This window comes from Pseudochaenichthys georgianus, chromosome 6 (genome assembly GCF_902827115.2).
Source record: "Pseudochaenichthys georgianus chromosome 6, fPseGeo1.2, whole genome shotgun sequence".
NCBI lineage: Eukaryota > Metazoa > Chordata > Actinopteri > Perciformes > Channichthyidae > Pseudochaenichthys > Pseudochaenichthys georgianus.
This window is the reverse complement of record NC_047508.1, coordinates 13,675,051-13,692,554: the sequence shown is the minus strand read 5'-3', so window position 1 is coordinate 13,692,554 and position 17,504 is coordinate 13,675,051. Positions and strand designations below refer to the sequence as shown.

General features: G+C 40.8%; 1 protein-coding gene across 1 annotated transcript; it reads right to left on the bottom strand.

Annotated features, from left to right (window-relative positions):
• Nucleotides 1-815: 815 nt before the first annotated feature.
• Nucleotides 816-17,296, bottom strand: mmp15a (matrix metallopeptidase 15a). The gene is made up of 10 exons (XM_034085038.1): nucleotides 16,398-17,296; nucleotides 14,371-14,519; nucleotides 13,101-13,223; nucleotides 12,698-13,017; nucleotides 11,977-12,138; nucleotides 8,206-8,609; nucleotides 7,819-7,957; nucleotides 6,332-6,482; nucleotides 4,447-4,562; nucleotides 816-3,371 (listed from the first exon to the last, which is right to left on the bottom strand). The coding sequence occupies exons 1-10, from the start codon at nucleotides 16,509-16,511 to the stop codon at nucleotides 2,896-2,898; spliced, it is 2,154 nt and encodes a 717-aa protein (XP_033940929.1). The 5' UTR covers nucleotides 16,512-17,296; the 3' UTR covers nucleotides 816-2,895.
• Nucleotides 17,297-17,504: the final 208 nt, after the last annotated feature.

Sequence of the window (17,504 nt, the reverse complement as noted above, 5' to 3'; positions counted from 1 at the left end):
GTAACTAAAGTTTTGCAAGCTAAGCAGTGGTCTATGATTGTCGAGAAACTTTGCAGAAAAAAATAGTGGTGCACACTATTCACATTTGGTTAAAATGTTAAACCAAATGTGTTCAATTGTATTTAAGAGAATTAAAAGAACAAGGAAAACCAATGATGAGAAGATATGTTGAAATAAAGGTAGACAAGTGGCAGATGTATAGGTAAAGCTTTAGTCGTTTAGTGGATGTTCTGTGATGGAAACTAATCCTGATTACCTCGGACATGCAGGACGCTGCTCTCACGCAGTTACACATTTTACACATAAACTACACTCATTGCATCTGTTTACCAAGTTGAGGTGCAATGTAAACCTACTCTAATAAAGTCCTGCATAGATATAAACAGGGTAACGCTTTATATTACAAAAAAATACAGAAGAATGACCACAAAGTAAAAATTGCCATTTTGTAAACTTGGCCACGTGTTTTTGTCATAGAATGATTGTATTTGATGACTGGTTTAAAGCTGGCTAATTGTATTAGTTTAATTATATGCTGTTAACAAATTAAGCTGCGTAAAACCATTACAGCTTCCTCTGTAAAATAAATTATCTTTATAAAAAAAGTTCCAATGTATTATTAAGAAGCATCAAATGGAAATTGCTCCACAAGAACCTTCCAACCTTACAAATGTACTTCATGTACTTTCTATTTTAGAGGCAACGATTCCCTCTTGTGGCCGTCAGTAGAATCGACTCCTTGAACTTGACATTTGCTGAGAATGTTAAAGGGTGTATATTTAAGGTAACATGAAGAAATAAATTGCACTAAAGACTAACAGTGTGTTGCTTTGTTTTATTGTGAAATCTTTAACATACTCTACACAGGAGTGCACAGGCCTTACAGAACATGCCCCGCATGCATCAACATTATTGTAATAAACTATTGCTGATCTTACAGAAAACCTGAAACAAAAATATACAAAACTACAAATGTTAAGTAGAGTAAAAAACGAACAAAAAACAATTCTAAAAACGTTCCCTCATGCTATGTATAGTAAAAAAAGGTCCCCAAATATTCACTGAAAAAGGCACAAAGAAATAATGTAAAAACTAAATATAGGTACACTGTAAAAGGCACACAACCTAATGAAAAAAGATTAATGATTTTAGCGACTAAATAGTGGCTTTACACATAGAAAAGCAAGGTAAACAAAGACAGATAGTGGTAGACTCACTTTCTGCAGTTGTTTATGTGCATTAGGTAGCTTTAAATGCTTGAGCTAACTTTCCAGAAGAGTGCAGAAGAAAATGAATACATCGTGGAGGTACAGGAATAAAACAAATCAAACAGAGAAAAACAAAGACTTAAAAGAAACATAAGAGAGGAAAGAATGATGGATGAGGATGGAGGGGGGGGGTCCTCTCCAGCTCAGGACAACAAGCAGAGCAAAAACAAGAAGACTAGAAAAGGACCTAGGTCAGGAGGTACAACGCCTGCGCTGCCCCTCCCCGAGAACCTTCCTCCCTCTTTCCCTCGCTCCTCCTTTCCCAGAGAAAAACTGGCAAGGAAACTCTGGTAGACCCCCCCCCACACTTCAATCTTTCCTTCCCTCGCATTTCATTCTCTTTCATTTCCTTTTACACCTCCTTCTTTCTGCATTTTCCCCAACTCCCCTCTCTCCCTCCTCATGCCTGATACAAATCAGCGGCATGTGGGCTTAATGGAAACCAGACCCTGACCCATTCCTCTCAAGCTTCTTCTGTGTACACTTAAATCTATTTAGCTTTAGCATTAAATGATGAAGAAGAAGAGAAGATACAAAAGATGGACACTGCTGCTATTGTTTTACTCTTCACAGGTCAAGCCTAGTTGGAGAGGATGTGTAAAAAACACACTTTTCAATTCTTCTTGTTAACTGTGAATACATCCCTCCTCCTCTTGCATTTCATCCAAGGCCTGGCACCAGTCGTATATCAATATGTCTCCACTGGGGATTGTGTTTTACTGGTGTAGTCGAAACAGTTATCGTGGCTGTGGTGGGAGGAGGGGAGGCTGGAGCCCTGGTGTCTGTGTGCAAAAGAAACGATATGTGCCTTTGTTTGGGTAAGTAGTCTCTATGTCAATGTGTGTGTGCTTATCTGGACATGCATGCACCAATGAGTGCCGTTAGGGTTTTTTGGAGATCATGTGACATTGGTGCATGTGTGTGTGAGAGAGGGCTCAGTGGAAAATGGACACACACAGCTGTCTGACATTCCTACACAAACACACACATCTGTGGAGCAATCTTAGTAAAACCGAAAAGACAACAATAAATGTAAAAGTGCAAATTATCTGCTCTAAACAAAGAAAAAAGATTGGTGGAGGCACCGTAGTCAAGCTAATGAAAGTCTTGTTCAACATTGTATGTATGATGTATGTGTATAGCTCCAAGCACTCATGTGTGTACGTACAATATGTGTGCTACTGTGTAATGTATGTGCATTATCGACTTTGTCTGCATTTATACTACAAAAGATCTTCGGTCCCTTCTCTGTACAATAAGAATTGATTAAAAAAAGTGTGTCGTCTGACATTCGGTGCCAGAAGCTTGTTTTTGAACGCTGGGATAGGAATATATATTTGTTTCCTTTAAGAAAAAGAGGTTATTTATCAGATGTTGAGAAGGCACAAGGGGAGGCACAGGAAAAACACTGTAGGTCCACTGGCAATGATTTGACCAAGTTTGCATTATTTCACATGAGCAATAGAAGTTCTCACAATGAATGGGGCCCAAAGCGGTGACTCGTCTGTGGCTTTCTTAAACTGGCGTCAAAGCTGCTTTCCACTCTGACGTAAGTACAAACTCTGACGCCAACGGCCGTAGAAGAAAAGTGATACAAATCTGGCTCTATCGCTTCAAAGTCTGTGCCTCACACCCAGTTCTGCAACGAACGCTTGCAGTGCACCAAGGCCCTCGGAGTTTCCTTCTTCTGTAGAGTCCTGAGGATGCCGTAGATTAGGACCAGGATGCACAGGATGAGGAGCAGAGGAACAATCACCATAATCAGGGTCATGACCTTTGATTCATTGTCGGCCTCCGTCACAACCACGTCGACCTCTTTGTCCTCCTCCTCCTCCTCCTCCTCCTCCTCCTCCTCTGTGTTGTCAGGCTGAGAGTCTTTGTCTTTGCCGCTGTCCGGCTCTTTGTGCTCATCTCTGCCTCGATCTGAAGGGTCCACTGGTTTGTGTTTTGGTTCCTGCTCGGTGTCCGTGTCGGGCTTTGGGTCAGGGGCCCCCACACAGCCCATGAAATCCTTCAGGATGGAGCGAGGGTAGCCTTTCTCTGGTTCTGACTTGCGATTGTCAAACCTCCAGTAGTTGGAGCCTTTGTAGAAATAGGTGTGAGCTGCATGAGAGGAAAATAAGATAGATTTAAGTCAATCAACTCATGTGCAATGGATTGTTATGTGAATATACTGTGATATTTGGTGTCCTTGCCTGTAAGGAGTAACACTTATAACTTCCAAATATGATGGACTAAGGGCTTTATACATTCCTTATAAACCAAGAATGCACAGATACTCAGGTATTCAAGTGATACTGAATAACAGTACTGGACACAAATCCCAGTATCAGATTATGTGAAAAAAAGAAAAGAACTTTTAGCATAAACTATGGTTCAACAAGTCTCATTGAGGTGTAGGCTACATTACATGTTGAGTAATACTATAATATTATATGAACTGCAAATGGCACATTTTATATTTACTGCTGCTTATTGTCAACCATATTTGATCCATGTTGATCTGCTGCCTCTGACATATTACCTGTGAGTTTTAGATTTGTGCATAGACTGGGTACATCTGCAAACAAATAGCCCTTCTTGGGATAAATATGGTTGTCTCAATCTGAATCTAACATCACAATACAAATGTGTTAAAATAAAACTACAAGAAAGTAACTAACTCAAAGAAATTAACTCATAACATGTACTACAATTTAGCATCGGAATGCAACAAAATAACTCCATACTGTACTCAGGGCAGATGTATGGGTGTAATTGACACTCTGTACTTCAGACCAGGCTTGCAGAGGCATTTGAAGAGTTTGGGTGGACTTTGCATTTACAGTAGAGCAGCTCTGCCTGCCAACAATCTCATTTCCAAAAGAAAGGACAGGCTAACCCTCAAACCAGAGCTCTCATTCCTCCCTCCTCTCCCTCTCTCATCCCCTCATCCTTCTCTGCTTGCTCCAGTCTAACCAGCGGCCTCAGATGTAATTGTGTTGTCCCTGTCTGTCTCTAACACACCCAATGTCACCCCTGTAACCTTTCATTCCTTCTCTCCCTACTCACTCATGTTATTCCCCTGCTTTCAACACTGTATGCACAGCTTTGAGGCCTGTTGTGATTTTTATAAACAAAAACGATTCCCTTCCTCTAAATAAAGGCTTTATTTGCTCTACTGAAAGTAAATATTTACCGCTGTCATCGCTGAGGAAGGCTCCTTTGGGTGAATGAGGGATTTTGCCCCATCTTTCTATCGGTTTTGGGAAGTCACGGTCTGTAGTGCGGGTCTCCTCATTGTATCGCCAGTATCTGCACACAGAAAGTAAGATGAAGGAGGACATACTAAGTTATAAAAAGTTTCACACTTCTATATATTGGCTTTCTATATGTTCATGTTTACATGTTTAAATGTAAAAAATACACATTATTTTGTGTATACTGTCCGTCTAAATAAACCTGTATCCCCCCTCTGCCTAAAACGCTTTATTGTAGCGCATGTCTCTTTGAGCCTCTCAAAAAAAAAAGTCCTACTCTGTTCTAATTCACTTGCAATATAATATGCCACATCTTTTCTGAAGGAAGTTCCAGACTGTATAAAAAATGGACGTAGCCATTTTGACAGTGACTTAACATTCTTCCAATTCCCGGCTATTTTTCAAATGGGCAAAAACCTGGATTGTTGGTGAAACTGGTGCGGGACAGGGTGAGAGCAGAGCACACAGCCAGCGGCTGCGACCTGTGATGGTATATGTCACTCAAAGCCCACAGGTAGGCATAACTTTTAGGCCGTATTACAGATAACAGGTAAAAGTCCCAACCCCTAGTTGTCATGAACGGGAGAATTCGCTACAGAGACCAAAATGAGTTAATTGTACCTGACTAGGGATGTAACGATATATCGAATATCGCGATAAATAAAAGTCTCAATACCGTCGTGAGACTGACAAAATCTACCGCGATTAAAAAAAAAAAAATTAAATAATTTTTTTTTTTTTTATATAGGCCTATATATATATATATATCTTTAAACCTTTATTCAACCAGATGGTCCCATTGAGATCATCGATCTCTTTTTAAAGGGAGACCTGTCCAACATGGCAGCAAGTAGGTTACAACATGAACATAAAACAACAGATAACACAAAAGGACATAGTATTTACAGGGCTACATGTACACACCTAGAGACATTGACAAGTACCAACAGTATATTTATATCTCGCCCTGTCAATAAACCTCACCTTCTTGGCAAAAACGGTATTGTTTTTGAAGTGGTGGAGAGACAATGCACAGTGTGACCCACTGCTGTCACCCATGGCCAAAGCATATCTCTCTGTCCCAGCAACATCAGTACCAACCAGCTTCCACCTGGAAATGTGGACATGCTCATATTCCTAAAAGATAACCTTGATGACGCGGAGTGAGTGAGTTAGAGTTGAGTTACTTGAAAAACTAAAGTGAAACTTGATTTATTCTATTGCAGGGTCTGATTATTATATTGTTGACACTTTAAAATACTACTATCCTACTAAAATGCTGTACAAATCAGATGTATTATTTAATAAAGAAAAAAAAAACATTTTTGTTCTTTATTTTTCAATACCGCGATAAATATCGTACCGTGGACTTTTTATCGCGATATTATCGTACCGTGAGTTGTTGGTATCGTTACATCCCTATACCTGACTGTAGCAGACTTTCTGCTGAAAAGTCAGGCCTTTTTCAATTGGGTTCAACGGGGATGACTTGCTTTTAGAGCCAACATCAAATGGATGTTTAAGGAACTGCCGTTTGGCACACCAGAAGTGGCTTCTTCAGTGGTTTTCAACTGTTGTAAGAAATACCTGGAGGTATATGCCAATGAGCCTGCATGGTTTGTTGAATCCCATGACCCAAGCAGCCCGCAAAAAATGACCACTTGTCTTAGTTCCCAGTGTGTTGGTTGATATATGTATATATGATATATGCTTAAACACAGAAAAAGTGTTTTTTTAGAACTGCTTTAATAAATTACAATATGTTTCCTTTGATTTCTTACATTATATTTTAAAATCTTGCTGCGTGTCTCTGACACACTGTACCTGTCTCCACTGAAGAAGTATGTGTGTCCATTGGGCTCCCACCAGATTGCTGTGTCAATCTTGTGAGCAGGGACTCCCTGTCCGTACTGATGTAGAGGCTGTGGGTATCCCGGCACGACGTCAGCCTCCCTGAACACCCAGTATTGTTCATCTGCGGGGACAAAATGATTGAGTTGACATGTTACGTGTTATATGGCAAAGAGAGGGGGGAAATATGAGAGAAAAGTTCATGAGGGAGAGAAAGAAAGGAGGGAGAAAAAAGCCATGGCACAGGAAGTCAAAGTGATGGCCAGAGCATATGGCATATGTCATGGGGTTTACTCACTCCAGAAGAAAAGTAGAAAGGACAGTGAAGTTAGAAATAGTAGGCACAACACTTATTTTCCAAGATGTACCCACGTGGGAGCCAATGTCTTCAGTAAGTCTGTGCATTGGGGCTTCGAGAAATTAGTGCAAATATGTTTACATTATGTTCTCCGTACTACAGGTTTTAAATCCTTTTGGATTCACATGAGCAACTTTGTCGCAGATTCGGAAGCATTTACTTTCAAATCTTAGGAGATAAATACAAATATGTGACAGTTATCACCCATGGATGTTAATGAGTGTTAATCAATTCAAGCCCAATGTTCCAAATGTTCCTGAATGGGGTTAACAATCTGTGCAGCATACTGTACGTCAACCACCATTCTCACATTTGGATAATGAACCCCACCCCACCTCTAAAAAAGCCTTTCATGGGTAATAAAAAGAAAATCTGTGATCGAAAGTAAAGAAAATCCTGAAAATGTATGACACATCACCACACGGCCTGACGGTACAAGTGAGTGCTCTGCAGCTGTTAACATCTGGAGCAGCGTAGTGCGGGAAGGCTGATGCAATCCTCCACCTCTCCCAGGAGGCCTGTTGGGGCTCAGCTGGAGCCACAGAGTCACACTGGAGCAGCGACAGCCGCCACGCCGCACAGGCCTCGCTCAAGACGCCAAATGATGTCAGCAACACACACTTATACACACACGGACTCTGTGATGCACATGCAAACACACCGTACTCTCAATAGTTTCCATCTGCAGCAATATTGTCACAGTGTTAATACAATGAATCACGATCCTCCTCTTGTGTTATATGTCTGCCAAATACCAAGAGTTATAGCCTTGTTGAATTATTTCCTTATCCTCGTAAATCACATTGTTTGCTTGTAAAGAAAATGCTGAGTTTGCGCTGCTTTCCATTCAGTCCGACCCGTTTAAACCAATGCACAGATCAGTGTTGGTCTCCACATCTTGTGGTTATGTAACAGCTCCACGTTGGCTCCAGCTTGGGGGAGAAACATTACGGAAATTAACCGGCCTCTTGTTGTGCCCTTAAGCGAGGAGAAAAACCATAACAAAGCTCAGTGTGGGATATTAATCAAATGCAAACCTAACAGAGTGCAGTCCACTCAGCATGTTGACAGCTTTTATTGGTGATAAACAGCTTCGGAATACCTTTAAAGAAGACAAATTTTCCATCGTGGCGCTCGTAGGCTGCGTCAATGTCACTAGGCAGGCCGATCCAGAAGACCGATATGGGCATGGGGTAGTTATCCAAGACCCGGTTCCTCCGCACACGCCAGAACCAGCGACCCTGCCAAGCAAAATAATGATGTTTATCTTTTAGCTTATCTTCAGTCAGAATTATTTATTGTTCACTTCCCATTGCATGACTTGAATGTTGTTTTGACTCAAATAACGGTCGTTTTTAGGTCGTACATCTTTTCATGTGCTTGTTTTTATCAGGTCAGGGGTTATAAAAACACTAGTGGCAGTTTTATTGCGGTCCAATCCAAGCAAACATTTATATTAAACCATATGAAATACTTCTTTACTTCTCACCTTAAAAACAAACATCTCCCCCCTCAGCATGGTCACCGTGTCAAAGTCCCCGTCACAGATATTGGGGGGCTGGTTGTCGGGCAGTTTGGGAGGGAGGGGAGGAGCAGGGGGCTGAGGAGGAGGCGGGACATCTCTTCTGACGTACGGGGTGACAGGGTCAGGCTGAGAGTCTGTGGGGGTGGGGGTGGAGGTGCGGAGGACGGGAGGAGAGGTAGGGCTGAGGCTCGGCTCCGGGGGGGCTGGGGGGTGTGGGCTGCGGTCGGGCGGGTTGGGCGGGGGGTCGGTGGGAGAAGTTGAGGTGGGTTTATCTTCGGGTGGAGAGGAGGAGGTGGGGGAGTCATCGTCAGGATTGTTGTCATGGGGGGGAGGAGAGGTGGGAGGAGCCGCCGTGGGGAGGGGGGGGCCTGAGGATGAAGAGATGGAGGGCTTAGAACAAAGATTTGTGAGGATTTATTTTTCACGCTCATATTTCAACTGAAAAATGTCAATCTGAAATTAAATAAATGCCTCATTAGAAATCGATCACTTCTCTCCCGCTGAATGTCCTCTTCAACTCTCCCTCACACAAAGAAAGAAAGCCTAACTTACCATTATGAGCAGCGGCTATAAGCTCACTTGACTGCGACTGTGCTGCTGCTCTTTGGAAAAAACAACCCGCTGGTTGCTAAGCGATGGAAATACACAGATACAGCTATACAGTCTTATTACATGGCTTAGTTGAATACTCGATTCTGATTGGTCAATTCAGAACACGTGACACGTTGTTAATACCGAACAGACAGACCGCTGTCAAGGACTTATTGACCGTTGTTAAGGACGCTCACATCTTCAGAAAGAAGTCCGGTCGATTTAACTGTATACAGTTGGGCCGAAAAGCAAACTGCATGCAGTTTGCTTTTGGAACTGGGACAAGAAAAACAGCGGAGAAGTAACGGGGCAGAAACCCTCCTTTTTACGCAGCGGTCCAGACATAGACATCAAACGGCGACACATATTCACTTGCCAGTTACTTTGTCATTAGGGCAGGGATATCTAGATACTTTCCAAGGTTTGACATCATGAATTGTGCTACTTTTAAAGCAAGGAGCGATGTTTTCAAATCTGTAATCAAAAATCTCCTCAAAAACGCAAGCAGGTCCTACCGTTGGCTTTTCAAACTGACAAGAGACGCTCTCACTGTTTTTCAAATGTAACAGTTTGAAAAGCAAGCAAACTGTCTGATTGTCTTTAGTTTTCCGCTGTCGTGTGATAGCAACATGGAGGATTTTAACATTCATTTTAATATATTTGGAGAGCACAGTAATTTGGAGTAATAGTTAGGGGCTGATGAGTCCCCAGTGAAGAAAAGAAAAAGACAAGAGGGACAAGAAAACAGCGGAGAAGTAACGGGCAGAAACCCTCCTTTTTACGCAGCGGTCCAGACATATACATCAAATGGCAAAACATACAGTGTGCAGTTACTTTGGCATCAGGGCAGGGATATCGAGATACTTTCCAAGGTTTGACATAATGGATTGTGCTACTTTTAAAGCAAGCAACGATGTTTTCAAATCTGTAATCAGAAAGCTCCTCAAAAACGCTATCGAAGCAGTTCCTGCCGTTGCTACGTTAGTTCAAACAGTAACATCGGACTATTTTTCTTCGCGGATGCATGTCAATTTAAATCAATACATACAACTATTTTTTAAATCAATAAAATCATTTTCTAAATCCATAAAAGCATTTCAATTAATATTGGGAGTCATAACGTTACTTTGTTGAGAATGTGGCCATGTAATAAGCGGGATAATGTGCAGCGACTTGGTCATTATGGGGAAAAGAACACCTTCATGCCGATCTAGATCCCTCCGCTTCGCGTCGGGCTCCTGATCAGCCTGTCGGTGTTCTTTTCCCCATAATGACCGCGTCGCAGCACATTATCCCTTACATGTAATATGTACGGACAGCTGATGGGCCCATAGACGTATTGAGTTACACTGAGACCAAAATATGCGAGGAATATATGAGGGCTGATGTTGGCCTGTGCGATCATCAGTGTGCTGCGAAATGTAGCATATGCAGCATCTGAATCTGCATCGTAGTCTCCAGACAGTAAAGTAGGGCTTTTCTGGATTTCATTCTTTTTTTATATCATATTCAGGCTTTTAAAATCCGTCAACTTTTATGAAGTCAGCAGCCTTAAAAAGTACAAATAAATCCTCAAACAAAATCCATAATGTGAATAAACTTGATTTTATGAAACAAAATAATGCACTGAGGTCTGTTACTCTCCAAAACAAACCTTAAGGTTAATAACATTGAATAAAACAGGTTTATATTAATTATGTGTGTGTATTGTTCTTCCAACGCTGTTCTGCCTCCAACCTTTGTCCACCTTTTTTCTCTGAAGAATGAAGATTCAGATGTCCAATGACTGGTTAAAATGTGGCTTAAAAGTGGATACAACTGTGAATGTATGACGACCACTGAAAGCATTTGAAAGGGGGGAGAGATGTCACCAGAGGAGACCAAATAAAAAATACTGTTACCTTGATTAAAAAGTGGTAGCTCCATGTTTAAAATAGTTTGAAACATTTTGGTTACATAATTACACAAATCAACAGGATATATAACATACGTTTAATCTTTTGTAGTCATTTTATTGATAAGATAGTAAATAGTTGAGTAGCTAAAAACGTATCGGCCTCTTGAATAAAAATCTCTGTCAAAGGAACGCAAATGTTTGTGAGCTTTTCTCTATTCAATCAGAGCTGTTCTCTAGCTCAGCGCTTCGTTGCTCCCTTTGATTTAGGGAACTACTGTATAATTTTAGCCAAAACATTTACCTCACAGTATTTACAGTAGTAGGAGTAGGCGTATCAATAAGCCAGAGTTGTGTGGGTATGGAAAGATTGGGAGTTTCCTGGGCAAACTTTAACTATAGGAGGAACATTCAAATAGTACACTTCAATGTTTTATCTGTATTTGTATCTGATACAAGAGAGGCGACCGTTTCGGAACAATAGATGGTAATGAAAATTGTTTTTGCCTAAAAGTCAGTAAACAATGTCTGCAATGGATTTATGTCTTAAGTTTAAGACAAAAGTTAGTGTTTCGGCCTGTAATTACAGCTCCTAAAACATAGCCGCAGCAGACAAATAGCAACACATATATACATAAAGGACACTCTAAAACAACTCTAGCCAACAGGCACACATACAAAGATGTCATCTGTCAATTAACAATGCCATCCATTGAGAAGGGAATGCATGACAACATCATAACGGCACGCAAGATATGCTGAATTGAGCGAGGTTCTTGTGATTTATGTGTGTGGTTGGCCGTTTGCACAGAGCTTCTTTACAAGCCTTCTGGTGTTCCTGTGTGCAGATGTGATACAGCCGATTGTCTGCACCTCAACCCTTACTGATTTTAGATCCAAAAAGCATGAAGAGTATGAAGTCAAAACATCAAAAAAGTTCGAGTTCACAGTTTGTTTTGTGTGTTTCTGCTAAGGCTAAACCATGATACTCATCAGGTCTTGGTGGTAAGGTTAGAAAAGGCTTTCTAGTTGTGTATATCAATGAATAGATCTTAATTAATGTAAGCTGTGTTATGGTTCAGGTAAGTATCTTTGCACTAGCTGATGGAAAAATCTGACATTAAAGGGCTCACTGTGTCAAGTTCAAATCCAAATGCTGCTCTGGTCGTGCCTTAAAATACTGCATTGTTGAAGCCATAAATAAAACCAATGATATAAATAGGTGTGTCTGGACAGTGCGTGCCTCTTACCGTATATGTACTGTATTCCTCTGATGTCATCCTCGTGCAGGGAGAAGTTATGTGTGTGAGTCCACTGGTAGAGAGGAGCCATTATGGCGCTGGGGTTATCAGAGTGCTCCAGACCCAAAGCGTGACCGAGCTCATGGACCGCAACCAGGAAGAGGTCAATACCTGCAGTGACACACATATTGTTTGTACATTTGTTTACATATTTATACAAAAAAAAGGAACATTTTTGTAAATTGACAAAGGAATTAACTTAATATGATACAGTTGATTCATATTGGCAATAGACACATTTTTTGCTAAAAACGTATCATTATGAAGTAAATATAAATTGCACATGTAATATAAAATAATGACACCATCTGCATTTATATTGGTTCCCTAAAGGCTTGAGTTCACTATGCAACTCTGTATGCCACCGGGGTGCATTCTCATGGTCACATGAAGGCTCAATGTATACCATAAAGGAAGTGCATCAACTATTGGGCAACCAACACAGGAAGAGGAAAGCTAATAAATATGTTTAACAAGCTAAATGGCTGGTTAGATTTTATTAGTATGGCATTACAGCAAGCTTGTAGACACATCCAATTCTCATGGACATGTACCCAGTGAACCTTTACTGCTGCAGCCGTTCACCAGAAGAGACGGAGAAATGGTGCTGTTGCCAAAAGGTCACAAGTTCAATCCCCGCTAGAAAAAAAGAGTCCACTGACTGACTCACCTTCTGGGTTTTTATTGTCCAATGTCCAAGGCTCATCTTCATCAAAGTGTACATCCCCACCGATTCCTGGTCCGGGGTAGTAGGCATGGGCCAACGACCCTCCCTCGCCATCAAACAATGACATATCACCGTGGTAACCAGAGGCAAACAACAACAGGATGTCAGAGAGCTCTGATTTGCTGCCGTTGATGCTGTGGTTGTTGTTTTCAGCAGGTAACTCCTCAAAGGTGAGCGGCGTGACCCGTCTCCACACGTCGAAGGCGTTGCGGATAGCTTTGTACGTCTGCTCCTCGCCCAGCAACGCGTGATATTTTAATAAACTAGAGCCAGAAGAAAAAGCCTATTAGAGATGTTATGCTATTGCTTTGTCGCTGAATTTATTTGACATGTCAGTGCTATAAACCTGTAGGTGATGTGGTCTTTGTCCCACTGCTTTCCAGTGAGAGTGTAGCGCTTCTTTCGAGCACCAACATCAATCTCCTCTGCCTTTCTGTCTGGGAGGCCACAGCGGGGCAGACGCATCGCCCTAAGCACACAGAAACAGACACACACATTACAAACATAGGATTACAAACTGTTGTCACCAACATGCTAATCTCGCACAATGACTTTTGTTTCATGGCCATAAACTTGACCCTTATACTGTTTGCGGTAGCTTTTGTGATTTCTTGAAATGTTTTATTTCTAGTCCTTTTTGATAGACTCTTCACAAAGCTGGACATTATTATTCTAAACCAGCATGGAGCACTTCATCTAAGCCCTTTTTCAGGACTAATCTCTGACAAACTAAAATGTGAAAACAAAGTGAATTTGTCATGTTAAAGGAATAGTTTGACATTTTGGGAAACACACTTAATCACTTTTTGTCAAGCATTACTGTAAATGAGGCCACTGCCAGTAGCCGACTTAGCTTAGCACAAAGACTGGAGAAAGACGGAAACAGCAAGCCTCGCATTGTCCATAGGTAACTACAAACTTGGTTTCTGTTCTTTAAGGGATTAAACAACAACACATGTGTTAAATAATGATCTGCAGATTCAGTTAACTTAGCAGAGAGCTAGGCTAGCTGCTTCCCCTTTTCCTGTAACAGGGCTAAGCTAAGCTAATTGGTTGCTGCTGCTTTTTTAGCTTCACATAACAGTGGTATCAATATATGCAAAACTTTTCCTCTAAGACCTTGTCATTTTCCCTAGAACTTCCAGGGAACAGGTTTAATAAAATGAATCAAGGCCACAGATGAATGTGAGGATATAACACAATAGCCTGACTAGCCTCATTAGTCATGATGTGATATAAGCTAAATGAAACTATAATCCAAACCATATGGGCATAAAAACATATTACAAGCTGGCATTGTTTCTCCGCCCCTGGTAATACAGAAAAATTCATATGACAAAGTTATTATGTGATGGGGAAAAGCCAGAGCTATGAAACAAATTGCTTCATGATGGTTGAGGTTTGTTGACCGACCCGAGGCCATAGAAGGCATACAAATGAAGGATCTAAAAAATGGCAATACATGTCAAATAAAGTCAAACATGATTTTAAAAAATCCCTCAAGATCTCTGGATTCAGTTTGCGGTCACTGCTCACACAAACGTAAAGTGGTGTTGCATGTCTTTGGGACAAAAAACAAAAACTGCAGAATAAAACCAAAAGAAATACTTTCTTACACAACAGTAGCAGGGTCCATCTCTCCGGTCACCTCCAGGCCATAGAAGCGCTGCATGTCACCGATGGCTTTGGAAAGAATCTGAGCCGACTGCATGGTGGACATCTGACCGCTCGCCTGAGACAGGTAGCCAAATTTACGAAGCCACGCCTGTGAGGAGACAGTCAGATTTACTTAGCCTTCCTTTGGAAAAGTTCCTAAACACATGTTTGTTTTTGTGTGTGCGATACATTTGGATGACAGCTACAACTGTTTATCCACTGTCTAATGACTAGAGGGAGCATCTGAGGAGTTAAAAGAAAAGTAGAGATAGAAACCAGATGGCTTCTATTAACATTACGACATTCCTGCGCCTTCTCCACACTGACAGCCCAGATGAGGAGGAGAACAGAGGAAGAAGTGGAAACAGGAAAACTAAAAGGGCAATAATAAAACTGTATGTCACTGCTGTAGTTAAACATAAAACTCTGCATGAGTCTACTTAAAATAATGGTAAAAGGCTTACACACGCTGAATTTCCCCTTTTTGCTTCATGTTTGCTGACAGTGAAATTGAGCGTGGAGAGACTTGTAGCCAGGCAAACAGGACCATGGCTCCTGGGGGGGCATCTGTAAAGTTTTGAGTTCTGCCCTTTAAAAAAGCCTTGAGAGCTCAAAAACAACGCCACAGGCCCCCTCATACAGATGGATCATGGGACTCATACCTTCATGCATGTATGCGATGAACTTAGGCCGGGGGAAAAACACACACTCGCAACACAAAAACTCATCATGCATGAACACACTCAGGCAGAGAAAAAGCTTAAAAGACCATTTCTGCATAGCATGACAAGTCTTGACCCATGTCACCTTAACGTGGGCTTATTCACACCTGTGCCTAAAGAACATGAAAGAAGATAAGTAAAACCTCTGGAGGATATGACTGGATTCAACATTGTGATATTCTTACATTGTTATATAAATCAACAATATGGTACATGAGAATTACATTTAACAGAATGTCATTATTTTTAAAACCACAACATTAATAACTTATCTTGTGAAAATCGGAATAATAACCCCTATATTGAATATACATAATCAGGGTACAGACACTTCATACACGCTTTAATGTCGTTTTCAAACAAATATAAGGAAATTAATAGGAAATGTTCTGTCCATCAGACAGTGGTGTTCAAACAGTGATAATGTCAATGTCACTTATTTTGCTTAATTTATGTACTTGCATTACTGTTCTATTTTGCATGGATCTTTTATATTACTTCTAGTACACTTAGTTTATTATGCTACCGTGTGTTATATGTTTCCAGTTTAAAACGGTCTCAAGAAGACATCACCAACTCATGTTTTCTCTAAATGTTAAACATACACTATTTTACAAGTTTGAAAATCAACTATTCATGTGGATATCAACTATACTAATATATTTTAATTGTATTATACCTGTAGCCTATTACTTAATCAAACATAAAGGATCTTTGTATATATTTGTATACCCTAATTCTGGAGGCTTCTTAAGATAAGTTGACAAATACATAACTCAACTCTTTAAATGTCCTACAATTGGCTTACAAATACAATCATAGTGGTTAAAAAAGTAGTTTCATTGTTCATATTCCGGTTATACATTGTGCAAGTAAATGCTAAAAGTGTTGTTTATATAATTCAAGATTATATGATCTTTACATGATTCTACAAAAGGCAATACCATTTTATACATAGGCGTGTACCTCAAGTGCTGTGTTGTGATTTGGAAAAAGGTCAAAAGGTCAAATGACACCCCTGCAGTGCTAGAACCCACCTGATGCTTTGATGTTTAACAAAAACAAACATAAGGATGCACTTATAACCTGCTTATGAACACAAACAAGTATACAATAAACTGAGAAAATGATCTACTCAGACACTTGTAAATAAATTGTATGAGTATTGTAAATTAAACTAATTCAGTTTTACAATAAAACTACAAAAAGGGAATATCGTAACCATCTAGAAAAGTATTGTCTGTACCCAGATCCAGATGTTATACCTCAGCATTGAAGCCTTCTTCCTCCGGGACATCTGCTGCCGAGCAGCTCGGGATCAGGCAGAGTAAGGACCACAAAGTGATAATGCTCTGAGTCCAGGGCTGTTTGGGTGCCATCTTCCTTTTGCTGTTGTGGAGTGATGAAGACGTGGTGACAGAAAACAGCCAAACAACTTCCTCCGGCAGGACTTCTTCTCTTCCTCTTACATTAAATCACAAACCTCCGCAACAAGTAGCCCCACTATCTGCTCATTTCTTGGGTTTGAGCACAAGAAATAATTGCTACAAACTATGTAAAATAAAGTGCATTCACTGAAACTCGCAAAAACACGAATCGAGATTATACTAATCCATTCCCGGTTGCATACTGAGCGATTTGTCCTGGGCCAGCAGCCTCATGGCTCATCCAAGTGTTCATACAGCAGCTCCTTTCATGCACTCGGCTAACAGTGTAGCCGGCGGGCACTAAACTAGACCTTGCCCCCTTTTCCTTCGTCCACAATGGCTGATCAGCCCAGCAGCTGGAGCACAATGAGAAGTGCGGCAACAAGTCTCATAAAATACACTGCAAACACGGGATTAGTACACGACAAGTATTTTTTGAAGTTCAGGAGTTTCTGATCTTGTTGCGTAATGTTGCACACGACGAAAACAAAAAGAAAATCTGGACTCCAGAGGCAGGATATCAAATTTCACCTGCACCGTTTTGCTCCAAAGTAGACGTGCACGGCTTTTAACTCTAAACGGAAACGCGTTCTGTCAATATTTTCGAGACCGCCATCAAACAGCTGGGTTTCTGATAAAAGATGTGTAATGATTTTAAGAGACGAGCCCTCCTCCCTTCGCACAGCAGACCTGACTCAGCGTGCCATCTGCTGTCCTCACGGGAAACTACCTGCGGCTGATGGAGTCATTTGGGACAGGAAGCACATACTATTATGCATGGAGGTAAATTAGGTTCGCGTTTAGTATATTACACAATCGATAGCATGCATTAAAGTGAAACACTTCTAATGAAATGTTATGAGGATTGTACCATAAATCTATATGTGAACATGTAGAAAATATTAACCAACCCTGACCAACATTATTAGTATTATACCTCAGCAC

Excerpts from the sequence above, each read along its gene's own strand:
- mmp15a (XM_034085038.1), bottom strand. The coding sequence starts at position 16,511 with ATGGCACCCAAACAGCCCTGGACTCAGAGCATTATCACTTTGTGGTCC. Across the intron at positions 13,018-13,100 it reads AAAGACCACATCACCTACAG|TTTATTAAAATATCACGCGT; the intron begins GTTTATAGCACT and ends TTCTGGCTCTAG. Across the intron at positions 4,563-6,331 it reads TACTTCTTCAGTGGAGACAG|ATACTGGCGATACAATGAGG; the intron begins GTACAGTGTGTC and ends TTCTGTGTGCAG.